Source organism: Tachysurus fulvidraco, chromosome 14 (assembly GCF_022655615.1).
Source record: "Tachysurus fulvidraco isolate hzauxx_2018 chromosome 14, HZAU_PFXX_2.0, whole genome shotgun sequence".
In the NCBI taxonomy this organism is placed as follows: Eukaryota; Metazoa; Chordata; class Actinopteri; order Siluriformes; family Bagridae; genus Tachysurus; species Tachysurus fulvidraco.
In genome coordinates, this window is record NC_062531.1 from 23,256,701 (window position 1) to 23,271,109 (window position 14,409).

Here is a 14,409-nt window from a genome sequence, read left to right on the forward strand (position 1 = left end):
CAGTGAATCCTGTGTCCTTTCCCTCTCAGTGAATCCTGTGTCCTTTCCCCCTCAGTGAATCCTTTGTCCTTTTCCCTTCAATGAATCCTGTGTCCTTTCCCCCCTCAGTGAATCCTGTGTCCTTTTCCCTTCAGTGAATCTTTTGTCATCCCCCCTCAGTGAATCCTGTGTCCTTTCCCCTTCAGTGAATCCTGTGTCCTTTCCCCTTCAGTGAATCCTGTGTCCTTTCCCTTTCAGTGAATCCTGTGTCCTTTCCCTTTCAGTGAATCCTTTGCCCCCCCCTTCAGTGAATCCTGTGTCCTTTCCCTCTCAGTGAATCCTGTGTCCTTTCCCCCTCAGTGAATCCTTTGTCCTTTTAACTTCAGTGAATCCTGTGTCCTTTCCCCCCTCAGTGAATCCTGTGTCCTTTTCCCTTCAGTGAATCTTTTGTCATCCCCCCTCAGTGAATCCTGTGTCCTTTCCCCTTCAGTGAATCCTGTGTCCTTTCCCTTTCAGTGAATCCTGTGTCCTTTCCCCCCTCAGTGAATCCTGTGTCCTTTTCCCTTCAGTGAATCTTTTGTCATCCCCCCCTCAGTGAATCCTGTGTCCTTTCCCTTTCAGTGAATCCTGTGTCCTTTCCCTTTCAGTGAATCCTTTGCCCCCCCCCCCTTCAGTGAATCCTGTGTCCTTTCCCTCTCAGTGAATCCTGTGTCCTTTCCCCCTCAGTGAATCCTTTGTCCTTTCCCTTTCAGTGAATCCTGTGTCCTTTCCCTTTCAGTGAATCCTGTGTCCTTTCCCCTTCAGTGAATCCTGTGTCCTTTCCCTTTCAGTGAATCCTGTGTCCTTTCCCTTTCAGTGAATCCTTTGCCCCCCCCCCTTCAGTGAATCCTGTGTCCTTTCCCTTTCAGTGAATGCTGTGTCCTTTACCCTTTAGTGAATCCAGTGTCCTTTCCCCTTCAGTGAATCCTGTGTCATTTCCCCTTCAGTGAATTCGATGTCCTTTTCCACTGAGTGAATCCTGTTGCCTTTACCCTTCAGTAAATCTTCTGTCTATTACCCTTCAGTGAATCCTGTGTCCTTTCCCCCCTCAGTGAATCCTGTGTCCTTTACCCTTCAGTGAATCCTATGTCCTTTTCTCCTGAGTGAATCCTGTGTCCTTTCCCCTTCAGTGAATTCGATGTCCTTTTCCACTGAGTGAATCCTGTTGCCTTTACCCTTCAGTAAATCTTCTGTCTATTACCCTTCAGTGAATTCTGTGTCCTCTCCCCTTCAGTGAATCCTGTGCCCTTTTCCCTTCAGTGAATTCCACATACTTTTTCCTTCAGCAAATCCTGTGCCCTTTACCCTTTAATGAATCCTGTGTCTTTTCCCTTTCAATGAATTCCCTGCCTTTTCCCCTTTAGCAAATTATGTGTCCTTCCCATTTCAGTGAATCCTGTGTCCTTTCCCCTTCAGTGAATCCTGTGTCCTTTCCCCTTCAGTGAATCCTTTGTCCTTTTACTGGGGAATTCAGTGAATGCTGTGTTCTTTCCCATTCAGTGACTCGTGTCCTTTCAGCTTCAGTAAATCCCATCTTCTTTGTCAATTGCCTTTCTGCCAGGTGAATTTTCTTCATGTTTGGCCTGATAACTATTTTATCTGTGAAAGATGCAAAACATTTAGTTTAAGTGTTTCCCATATCACCATAAGACCAAAAAAACAAAACCATTAATGCTAAAGCTAAAACACATCTCATGCTAGCACAATTCCTTTCTCTTGTTGTCATTCTCCCTGCAGTGCTTTTCACAACTTTCTGCATCTTTTTCCCAGTAAGGCAAAAGTACTTCATCGAGGTGCACATAATTATCCCTTAGCAAGGGCTTATTATATTGAATGATCTAATAAGATAATCCCTTGTTCTTTCATCAGACCAACAATGCTGAGCAATCTTTTTTTTGTCCATGTTAATATCTCTTCCCTCTTTCATTTGTGCACTTTTGAATCTTGTTCATGGGCAATTTGCTCTCAGGCTCTTTCTCTTACCCACATATCTCTTTCCTGCTGTCCTTTTACTTCTCTCTCCATTTCTTTCACAGCAAGGTGAAGGTGCTCTATGGGGGAACAGAGCTTTTTGATGATGAGGTCAGAAGGACATTTCACAGCGACATGTTGCTAGCATTATTTAGTGGCGCCTGTATTGCAGTGCTGGTCTATATCCTCACTTCATTCTCATGTAAGGATTGCACGCACTTCTTGTGTTTGATGAGAACAGCTTCTAGGTTGAGATTGTTAATAAAATCATTTCTCTCTGGAGCAGTGGTTTGTTGTAATCAAACCAAATGTTAAATACAATCTTTAGTATCTGAAAAACCCTAAACAATAGTTTTACTCTATTCAGGTCAAGAAGCTTTCATTCCTAGTATAACCTCAACCATTGCTTTAATCTGTGTTAGCTTGGTGAAATTATATTTTAGTCACTTCATGTATTCTGAAATCTTCTTATAACACAATCGATTAAATTAGAAAAGTCTAAAATGCTATTGAACCAAACGAACACCAAAACACTACTGAGAATGATTAGATTTGTTATAGTTTAGTCAACAATATTCTGTCTTTTAGACACACTTAATGCTTTCTTACATCTAAATTCTGTTAAGACAAATGCGGCTAACTAATCTGGACTTTCTCTTCACTCTCTTCTATTTTGTGTGTAGTGTTTCTCACATTCTTTGGCTTGGCTAGCATTGGCTTGAGCTGCCTGGTGGCTCTGTTCCTCTATCATGTGGTGTTCAGGGTGAAGTACCTGGGCATTCTTAATGGTGTTGCAGCTTTTATAATCATTGGCATTGGTGAGTGTTGAATGAATGAATGATTAAATCTTTCCATTGGCTTTTTTTCACTATTCTTGTTTTTTTGTGAACAACATAGTATATTAAATAAAATTTAAACTAAACTAAATGATGCAAAGTTTAAAAATAAAACAACAAAATATTTTCTTTTGGTGTGTATAAAATAGACATACTTTATAGTGGTTAGAATTAGCATGCCTCACCATGGACAGAAACATGGACATGAACATGCTAGCTATTTTTGAATATCTTTAAGGTGCAACATGAGGACAAAAATCTACATCTCAAAGTTGAAATGTTGGCCATGTAACGATGACACATTTGCTTCCAAGATTCGAGGAAGTAGATTCAAATAACTTGGAGCTCCTTCTACTATGGACTGTTAAAAAGGATGTCCATTACCCAAAACAGTGACAATATTAATATTAATATTAATATTATTATATCCAGCCATATTCATCTGATTAATCATAACATTGAGCTACTAATGCACATGGATTCTTTTAATGGCAAAGCAATGGCAGGCCAATTTAGGAAGATTTTTCTTTTCTAATAGTTTTGTATCTTGGGAAAATCCCTGATTAACTTAGTTTCCCATTAACAGTAAGTGTTTATTAGTCTAAAAACTCTGTTATACACGTTGACCCTTTTTTGACTGTTTATACTACAGTTGTTTAAAAAGCCAATTTCATCAAAGAAAAAAAAATCCTCCCCATCCTATCTGCCTCTCTATCTCTTTCTAGGTGTGGATGATGTGTTTGTCTTTATCAGTACGTTCAGGCAGGCAGCTCATGTTGTAGGAGCTGAGCAGCGTATGCTCCATACTGTGAAAACAGCAAGTCGTGCCACCTTCCTCACTTCCTTCACCACGGCAGCCGCTTATGCAGCCAATGCCTTCTCGCAGGTACTGATACAACAGCATTTTTCTGTTCTTTTTGCTGAAATGTAGGAAAATCAGCTTGAACATCGACCAGATAATTTCCTCCACGTGGTTTTAAGATACAGAATCGATACTACAATTATTCATCTTGGACATCAGAAGTCTGCCTATTTTTCAATACCTTGCTAACATTCGAGAACAAAATGCATTTTTCCATTCTTATTGAGAATAATGCATTTTTATTCATACACCCAGACTTATGATAGGTCTAGGGATTGATTGCGCATAAGAACTTGTTTGAAAGCCAGCTGTTTACAGTAGTGAATAATAGGCATTTGGTTTAAAATAAATGAATGAATAAATAAATAAATAAATAAACAAACAAACAAACAAACATAAATAAATAAATAAATAAATAAAGTTTGATGAAGTATGATGCTGAAATTTTGTGAATTTTTTTGTCTGGTTAATTCACACATTAGTGTTGACAAATTGCATCTAATATTTAAAGTCTCTATGCCAAATATACTACCAAGCAATATTAAGTAAGACATTTGGGTATCATAACACCACTGTTTTTTTATTTAAAAAAATTCTGCATCTAAATTAAAAACCAGCCCAGAATCATGAGCATTCACTTTACCAGGGTCTGTAAATGAGGCATATTTTGACAGATGTTTGTAGCACCACAGAACACCAGATTGAGAAAGAAATTATTAAATATACTGTAACAACATCACGATGAAATGATAGTAAAGCTATAAGGCAGGACTTTTAGACTTATTCTTTTTAACCTTGAGTGTCCTCTCATGTTTATTTAGTAGATTTAAATTTTAAAAAAAAAGGAAGAAAAAAAAAGAAAAGAAAAAGAAAGGAAAGGAAAGGAAAGAAACATAATTAGGGATATATTTGACTTTTGGACAGCAGACACTTGGCTCCTCTTTATACATTATGTATGCAGATCCCGGCAGTGCATGACTTTAGTCTGTTCATGTCTCTCATCGTGAGTTGCTGCTGGCTCTGGGTGTCCATTCTAATGCCCGCTGCCCTCTGCATTTGGAATCAGTGTGCTGCTGCCCATGTTAACGCCTGTCCAAAATGGTAAAGTAATCTATCACTTTCTGCTGAGTAATATGTCTGGATCTGTCTATCTATTTATAGTGTTCACTGCTTGTTGTTTACTATAGGTGGAGAACTCTGAATACACTCTCAGTTAATCCAAGCCCTCTTTCTGATGAGGATGATGATGTGGCTCTTTTGACTGTTGAGACAGAACCAGGTTTGTTTGCTACTAGATAGTTCCTGGCTTTTTACTGGTAAATGGCTTTATGGGACATTTAAAATCAGAATAAATAAATGAATTATTTTAAAGAATAGATTAGTATAGAATAGATTAGCTGTGATACTGTATGATTGTTTAAAACAATGAAAAAATGTTTCGCAGCTTTGCAACCTTAAACTAAAGTTATATAAACAGCAATATATACAGGACATGAAAAAAGTGTCTATTTTTATGACATAGACACTCAATGATGAAAATTTTTTGGCTTCTGGTGAAAAGAGTCAATAATCATAATACTATCATTAATGCTCTCTCATGTCCTGTATATTAAATATACAGTTAAACAATAGAAGGATATTTTATCGGGCGTCATACTGTATGAAGACTCTGTAGCTCCTCCTTGTCAAATGTGTCACAGCTCTGTTCATTCATGTGACAACAATACACTATGCTAACAACCCAAAGTGTCACTAAAATAATTACTGTTGTTCTCAGAGTAGGTTTTGCGAGTATGAGTTTTATTTATTAAGCACAATTTCAGATTACTTTTTTCCAGAATAGCTAGCAATCGCTATAAGGTCTTGACGCTTTTACTAAGAACTAGCAAGTAGTTCAGTTCTTGAACGAGAGGACTGAAGTAAAATGTAGGACACAAAGCATTAGTATGTCTGGCTGCATACACATCTCTTTCTGCCTGTATGGCAGATGACACATGATGATGTCGGGGGTCACGTCAGCCTCGTTCCCCTCATCATCAACATCTCCACTTAGTTCAGCAGGTCACTCTGCAAAAAGCTATGACTGCTGTGATGGGCAGCTTAGAGTTATATCTCATTCCTCTCTTTCAGCGAACATTCCCTTTTCCTTGACTGACAGAAAAGACTGGGACTTGCTGTATAGTCACACTATAGGAAGGGATAATACCCTAGTGTGATGTAATAAAGAGAACAGATGGTCGGCCAAGAAGGCAATGAAATACGTGACAAAAAATATAGACACAACAACAATAAATATGATATAAAAACAACATAAAAACAAACATAGTAATATGCATGTACACATGTAATGGTGTGAAAGTATCAGAGTAGGAAACTCTGGAATTTTGTAAGATACAAGTCTTAATATAAAGGATAAATATAAGTTTTATTCTTCTATTTTTATTTTATATTTATATTAAGAAAATGTCTATTGCTAAAAGTGCTATACCAATCATTTTCATTCATTTATTCATTTTCTACCGCTTATCCGAACTACCTCGGGTCACGGGGAGCCTGTGCCTATCTCAGGCGTCATCGGGCATCGAGGCAGGATACACCCTGGACGGAGTGCCAACCCATCACAGGGCACACACACTCACATTCACTCACACACTCACACACTACGGACAATTTTCCAGAGATGCCAATCAACCTACCATGCATGTCTTTGGACCGGGGGAGGAAACCGGAGTACCCGGAGGAAACCCCCGAGGCACGGGGAGAACATGCAAACTCCACACACACAAGGCGGAGGCGGGAATCGAACCCCCAACCCTGGAGGTGTGAGGCGAACATGCTAACCACTAAGCCACCGTGCCCCCCTATACCAATCAAATTAAATTAAATTTAATTAAAATTTGGGGGTTTAAGTCAGAAAGAAAATCAATGAATATGCGAATGAATAAGTCATGAACTTGAATGTTTATTTGTTACAGCAGCTGATTTCAGTTATAATGTACTTTTCTCAGTAAGTACTAAGTAGTTAATTAAAAGAATCTCGCCATCTTGATCCGACTAAAGTGACATGAATGCACCTGATGACGTAATCACAACTTCTTAACTCGTAAATATGAACTTCTTATTAAGGAGGATTTGAATATACAGAGAGTAAGCAACAGATGCGATCATAATATCTAAGCGATAAAAGCACATGGATGAAATTTAGGAAACTCCAGAAGCTGATGAGTTAACATTTTCCACAAAAGACTATGAAGCAACAACTAGATGAAGGTCCAATGAATGTTACATTAATATGATCCGTTCTTCAGCCAGGAGGTCAGAATGCATCCTGGGATATTGAGCAGTATGGATAATATCAACAAGACCAAGTACGTCCACCAAGTCCCAAAAAAAAAAAAAAAGCAATTTCATTGGCTAAAAGCTGACAGAAAATACCACAAACAACACAAAAAGAAACACATCTAGATGTAGTTAGCATTCGCATATGTATATAATGTATACAGGCTAATTAATGTAATGTAATAACTAACATTGGAGGGTTTAAAAGAATGATAGGTTAAGATCCTAAATTCATAAATACTTTTATACATTTTAATTTAATTTTATTCAATATAAATTTGCCTTTAAAGATTCTAAGTGGGGGCACGGTGGCTTAGTGGGTAGCACGTTCGCCTCACACCTCCAGGGTCGGGGTTCGATTCCCGCCTCCGCCTTGTGTGTGCGGAGTTTGCATGTTCTCCCCGTGCCTCGGGGGTTTCCTCCGGGTACTCCGGTTTCCTCCCCCAGTCCAAAGACATGCATGGTAGGTTAATTGGCATCTCTGGAAAATTGTCCGTAGTGTGTGAATGCGTGAGTGAATGAGAGTGTGTGTGTGTGTGTGTGTGTGTGTGTGCCCTGCGATGGGTTGGCACTCCGTCCAGGGTCTATCCTGCCTTGATGCCCGATGACGCCTGAGATAGGCACAGGCTCCCCGTGACCCGAGAAGTTCGGATAAAGCGGTAGAAAATGAATGAATGAAGATTCTAAGTTGGCAGGAAAAGCTGAACGATTTTGATACTCTGACATAAATTCTGAATATTAGATTTAAATGTTAATAATTAAGCTTATGTATAATATTCAGTTCAACCATTACCACTAATGTGTTTTTTTACAGTAATTTGGTGATGGCAACCAAGCAGTCCACCAAATTAAAACCCGCTTCATTTTAAATTGTTTCAGCTGAAGAAAGGCAGATGCTTATTTAAATAGCTCACATACTGTATAGGTCTGAATTCAATGCCATATTCCTGCTTTGTGTCCTCCTGCCCTACTAAAGTAAAATGGTTGGCAGTAACAGGAACCTGCTTGTATATTACAATCACACCCCCAGTGTCACCCAGATGAGGATGGGTTCCCCCTTGAGTCCGGTTCCTCTCAAGGTTTCTTGCTTTACCAATTTAAGGGAGTTTTTCCTTGCCACTGCTGCCTGAGTCACCTCAGACTTGCTCATAGGGGGATAAATACATACAAATTGTGAACTATTTATATCTAATAATAATCTAGAATTTTTTATTCTGTCAATTCTTTTACTTTTATTATTCGTTATTTTCTTTATCATTAATTATGTTTACCTTCTGCTCTATGTTTATGCTCTGTAAAGCTGCTTTGAGACAATGTCTATTGTAAAAAGTGCTATAAATATAAACTTGAATTGAATTGAATTGAATTGCTTGTCAATCCTCTCCAGATCTCCATGACTCTGAGTTTGATGCGGCTCTGCTGCGGCTCCCGGAGTCGTCTACAGAAGGGAACATTGGTTTGGTCAGTGCCAAGCTGCAGAGGGCACTGCGATCCTGGGTGGCTGAGCCTGTAGTGAAGAGACGTAAAGCAATTATAGGTGAGACCGAAATGCAGATAAGACTAAATAGATTTCAGGGAGAGGATAGAAGGGGTAAAAAAACATAGAGGAAATCTTTGCACTTCAATTTACAAGTAACCGAATGAATGTTTTGATTAATTTTCTGATAATAGTGCAGCTGCATATCATAGGTCTTCTTTTTAATGTGCTAATTCGCGTTTGTTATCTTTTAACAACTTCTACAAATACAGGTACACTTGCTGGATGTGCCACGTAAATTTATAATGTATAACATAAGTGATAACGTGAACTATGCCGTTCTTCAATAATTGAAATTCCTGTGATAAAAGGCAAATAAAATAAATGTGCTGGTATCAGAAAATGATCAACGCTACTGTTCGCTGTTCTCTGTCTCAGCTCTATATATCGTGGTCCTGCTTATGTCAGCATGCTGCTGCGGCCTCCTTAAACCAGCCAGTCATGCTCCTGCGCTTTTCCACCACAACACCAACTTACAGCAACTGCTAGATCTCCGTAGCAACCTAAGCGCTCAGGGGATCTCATGTCATATGTGCTCAGGTAAGACGTGACACTGGCATCGCTATATATCTTATTTAGAGGAGCTCTCACATTTTTTTTTTTCCAAATCCATAATAATGCTCTTGTTCTTGAAGGAACCAAAAGACAGAATATATAAGCTATGTATAATTCAAGAGGGTAGTACAGTAACTTGCCTCTAACCGATGTTAAAGTACTCACTGGCAAAGCCTAACCAACGCTGACATCGCTTTGGCTCAGAATTCCAGCCTTTTGTTACTTTTTTGCTTTTCTGCATTATGGATGCTGCTAAAATGGTTTCGCTCTGTGTCCCGTAGGAGTGTTTATGGAAACACCGCACAGCTTGCACAGCAGTGTTCACGCCATGAGCTCCACATCAAGGAAAAACTCCCCATCAAGCCAAGCAGCAGGGAGTCTAAGAGAGCAAAACACTGTTAACGCTACACACACTGCAACAGGTCTAATTTACACAGAAATTGTACAATGCATGGCAATACAGCTTATAGTGCAACACTGTATGTCATTATAATTATTTGTATAAAATAAGTTTTATAAAGGGCCTCATTTATAAAAGTTGTTGTCTGTGATTTTACACACATGTTATGTGTAGACTAGAGGTCTTCACGGGTCCACTTATATCCGAAAACCCGAGGTCCGACCCGAGAACCGAGCGGGTTCGGGTCTAAAAGTTTCACGTGTGCCTCGGACACGGGTCTGGGCCTAATAATAGCGGCATCGGGTCTTTGGTAATTTAAAATGAATGTGTTTTTACCGAACGGACCCGAGAAGACCCGAACTACTGTATCTCGTGTGTGTGCATCGACTCGAGTCTCCTCTGTTTGCCAAGACCGCTTGCGACATGTGGCTGGTGATGTGTGGCTGGCGGTAAGCTAATTTTCATTGAAACAGACCTGTCAATCAATTTTGAATCCACGCTGTAGTGGTTACTTTAGTGTAGAGTTATGCAACATTTGGGTCCAGTCCGGGTTAAAAAAATTGCCAACGGGTCGGGTCAGAATCGGGTCTAATTTTTTCGGGTTTGTGACCTTGGATGTTGACCTTGGGGTCATGCGATCCTCGCCATGGTTGGAGGTCACTTCAGGTCAGGTACATTTCTTTATACCCGAGAAGACCTCTAGTAGAAGAATGGCGCTTACTGTGGCACTACATGAGGGAGTAAATCAAAGGTGTCCATAAACGTCTGGCCATAAAGTATATATTTTTTTTAGCTGTAAATTACCAATCATGTTAACAGCATAAATGTTGCACATTTAGAGCTACCACATGATTCCATAAAAGTTCATATGACAAAATGACAACTAAATGGTCTCCAAGCTGTGGCTTTACACATTGGCTTCCAGAGATACACACACTAATATCCTTCTGTTATATGATTCCATTACTTTTGTTCTAATTGAAGGGATAGTCTTATTTATTGGTTAACTGTGTAATTATGAACCACTGAGTAATCTGAAGTGTAAAAATACAAAACTGCATCACAGCCAAGGCTCTGATTAGCGTTTCAGGAGCTCATGAAAATTTTCTCACTAACTGGATCTTTATGCAACACTAAACAACACTAAATTCTAGTTTGCATATGATTTGCAAATAAATTCATTTATATCTAGTTTGATAAACTAACCTTTGTGTGTAAATCAGGTTAATCTTTTTTGTATGTAAGTAATATTCAAAGCTCATCATATCACGATTCAGCAGGTGGTTCTTTATCCATAAATTAAAGGCTTACTTTATCTTCTGTACAGATGGCCTTCTGACAGTTTTTGTGTCTAAGCTGGAGGTGGATGCACCTGTCACCCTCTATCGCTACTCTCTTAGTGCCAGCATGCCCGCTCCCTGGAGAGCGCTGAGCCCCAGGCATGGAGACGTGCCATCATTTCAGGTCCATACACACAATCCAGCATGTCTCACTGGTTTATGTATATCACGTACACCACAGGATTCTCACCACTAGGATTTTGTAGCTAGGGAATAAATTCTATAGACTCACAACATTACAGATTTATTTTAGGAACATTATAAAAATAATAATAATAACAATAAAAATCATTATTGTTATTATTATCGTTATTAATAATAACGATAATAACGATAATAATAACGATAATGATTGTTATTATTATCGTTATTATTATCGTTATTATCATTGTTATTATTATTATTATTATTATTATTATTATTATTATTATTATTATTATTATTATTATTAACCCTGTGCAATAATATTTTGTCTGTTTATTAGAGATCCTGATATTCAACTGACAGAACATTAGGTCCGAGGCATCAAAAAAATGTTTTTACGTTTAATTTTTAATTACTGGTGTTTTGATTCAATCTTAAACCTGTTATTTGTTTGACAAATTAAACAGGCTAATAATTATTTTTAAAAAACCCCTGATTTACATGTCACCTAGCAGACTGTTTCAGACACTTTTTTAGAATATTTAATGTGGTGTCTTTATAAATTCTAAAAATGACATTTCTTCTTTCACTCTTAACAGTTCCCATGATAACATAATTGTGCCTAATTACAGCCCGGAAACATAATTACAAAATGTCACTTTACTATTAAATGTTTTTTATAGAACAAATCCAACAGAGCATCAGAGACTAGAGTAACATTTAGTGTAGATTTATTAACAGTGACACTGATACAAAATGTTCTGCTTTAGTACAGAACATTCTGGAAAATTAATGGAACATTGTGTAAAATGTGTTACTAAGTTAATTACACTTTACATCACATTTCACATTTCTGGCATTTAGCAGACTCCCTTATCCAGAGTGACTTATATTTTTATTTCAATTTATACAACTGAGCAATTGAGGGTTAAGGGCCTTGCTCAGGGGCCCAGCAGTGGAATCTTTTTGTACCTGGGAATTGAACTCACGACCTTCCGATCAGTAGTCCAACACCTTAACCACAAGGCAACCACATCCCCGACCGACTTAATCAGATCAGTAATAAGTTTTTAACTTAGTTTTTTCATTTGTTCTTTGTAGGTACCAATGTCTTTAATGTCTGCACTGCTTAACAAGGATCTATAAAACAAACCGTGATTTGGCTTGAGCCATTGTCTTTTTTAAACTGTCAATCTGTCCAAAAATTCAATAATGATGCATTTTTTTTAAAAACACCAGCTTACACACTTGCAGCTCTTGTCAACTTATGATGGTTTTATTATCATCACAACAGGCATATAACAGTTACCATGGCAACTTTACTACACGGCTTACAGTGTGTGTGTCGCATGCCTACCATCCACGGCCACGATGGATGTTGACCCTGGGGTCATGCGATCCTCGCCATGGCTGGAGGTCAAACTTCAGCTTCTTCGTGGCACATAGTGAGCAGAAGAACAGCAGGTAAGCAGAATATTTTAAATCTGTCGTTCTAGTAGAGATTTGAGCATGAACCGTTTGCTAATATCGCATGGTGTTATATCACGGCAGCCCTCGGCATATTAAACAATTCCATGGGTACTATAAACAATAACGACTGATAGAGGCGCAGTCTTTTAATAAAAGATGCCAATTCTATGAACCTTCATTACATTTTTATATAGTTATTACTTCTCTGAGGCGAGAGGTATAGAGTTAATCTACATTTATTGGATTCACCATTCTCCAGATTTTTACATGACACAAGAAAATAGGGGTTTATTTTGCACAATTCTACCACCATCGTCAAAAATCAGTGCAGTGAGCATAGGTTTGCTTCCGATTCTAAGGGATGGATACATTTGGAAAATGGAGATGGCGTCTGGGTTAACATTCTTGGATGCAATAAGGTAGAAGAGAATCACAGTGAAAATGTTAAAGAAAACTCTGCACTCGACTCTTTGTATGGTCAGGTATAATGGCCAGGGCTTTATTGTTGCCACTCTAGATACAAGATGATTCGAGTAGAAGGTGCATGACTGACTTGAAGATCACAAAGATAGCACAGCTTAATCGACATTTACAGTGGCAATGTCAGCACTCTGATCAGAACAGAAATAAAATACAATTTGAGCTCTACTGTATTTCTGTTCTGCGTCAGGGATCCAGATAAACCACATATAAGATTTGTTGGTCAGGGTTGTGAGAGGTACTTCTGTGGTACTGAAACTATGGTATCGTTCAATTCGAAGGGCATTACTATGTATTCATCACAATGACTGAGTTACTGAGTTGTTGTATTGGGTACGGGATTATTTTCTCCCTATAAAAAATGACTCCAGCTGGAGAGGTAGATATATATAACCTCCATAGATGCAATTGCTGGAGCTGAGAGAAAAGGAGGACAACTGACAAAAAGCTAATCAATTGAGTCATATAAAGAATGATCTCTTTCTTCTTGTTAAAACACTTTATTCAGGTTCATGAACATGCAGACTCTTACTCCATCACCATGAAGGTGGACCAGTCAGGAAGCAAATTGAAGTATAGTTTCTTGATGATAAGCATTGATGCAGGGGCTCAAATGTAAAGTGTTGTGCTCGTAACTAAAACTGCTCATCCTAGGAATAGTTTCTAGCTCAATCAAGGGAAATATAATCATACTGATTTAGGGAAATACTGATGGAATTTTTGCCTTAATGTATAGCCAGTGACCCTGGGCCTGTGAAGGAGGCCCCGAATTACTTTTTCCCATGGCATATTGTGAGCCAGGATCTGGTATATAGCTCATTACACTCAATACTTTTGGAAAGCTGGCATGCATGTATTGTTATGGAGCAGAAGGGAAAAGGACCAATAAAGGTCTCAAAAAAACAAAATAAAAAAACAAAAAAACCTTCTTTTTTGTCTCATGGGGTAAAAATCTAGAAAAAAGTTTTTAATCCAGAATGGGCAAGTCAGAGAGTCTGACTTGTAATCCGAAGGTTGTGGGTTCGAGTCTCGGGCCGGCCACGACTGAGGTGTCCTTGAGCAAGGCACCGAACACAACAACTGCTCCCTGGGCGCCGCAGCATAAATGGCTGGCCACTGCTCTGGGTGTGTGTTCACGGTGTGTGTGTGTGTTCACTGCTGTGTGTGTGCACTTTGGATGGGTCAAATGCAGAGAACGAATTCTGAGTACGGGTCACCGTACTTAGCCGTATGTCACGTCACGTCACGTCATATTAATTTATATACAGTCTCAAACAGACAAAGTGGATAAAAGCAGGACAAAAGGTTCAAGAGAAAATAATCAATCCAGAGAATCAACAAGAGAAGTGTCTAAAAGGTGCACTAAATATGTTTCTCTGAAGAATGAGAGATGTGTATTCAAATGAGTTTAAAAGAAACCACAGTTAAGTTACAGGTGAACGCAATCAGACTCGATT

At 38.6% G+C, this 14,409-nt stretch overlaps 1 protein-coding gene across 1 annotated transcript in view; it reads left to right on the forward strand.

Annotated features, from left to right (window-relative positions):
* The window catches only part of disp3 (dispatched RND transporter family member 3), a 47,917-nt gene that overhangs the window by 24,825 nt on the left and 8,683 nt on the right, over positions 1–14,409 (forward strand). The window contains exons 4-13 of the mRNA XM_027150950.2: positions 2,055–2,191; positions 2,673–2,807; positions 3,551–3,711; positions 4,649–4,788; positions 4,875–4,966; positions 8,414–8,563; positions 8,942–9,103; positions 9,400–9,540; positions 10,846–10,982; positions 12,297–12,466. Of these exons, the coding sequence (XP_027006751.1) occupies positions 2,055–2,191; positions 2,673–2,807; positions 3,551–3,711; positions 4,649–4,788; positions 4,875–4,966; positions 8,414–8,563; positions 8,942–9,103; positions 9,400–9,540; positions 10,846–10,982; positions 12,297–12,466 (1,425 nt within the window). The remainder of the gene's footprint in view (positions 1–2,054; positions 2,192–2,672; positions 2,808–3,550; positions 3,712–4,648; positions 4,789–4,874; positions 4,967–8,413; positions 8,564–8,941; positions 9,104–9,399; positions 9,541–10,845; positions 10,983–12,296; positions 12,467–14,409) is intronic.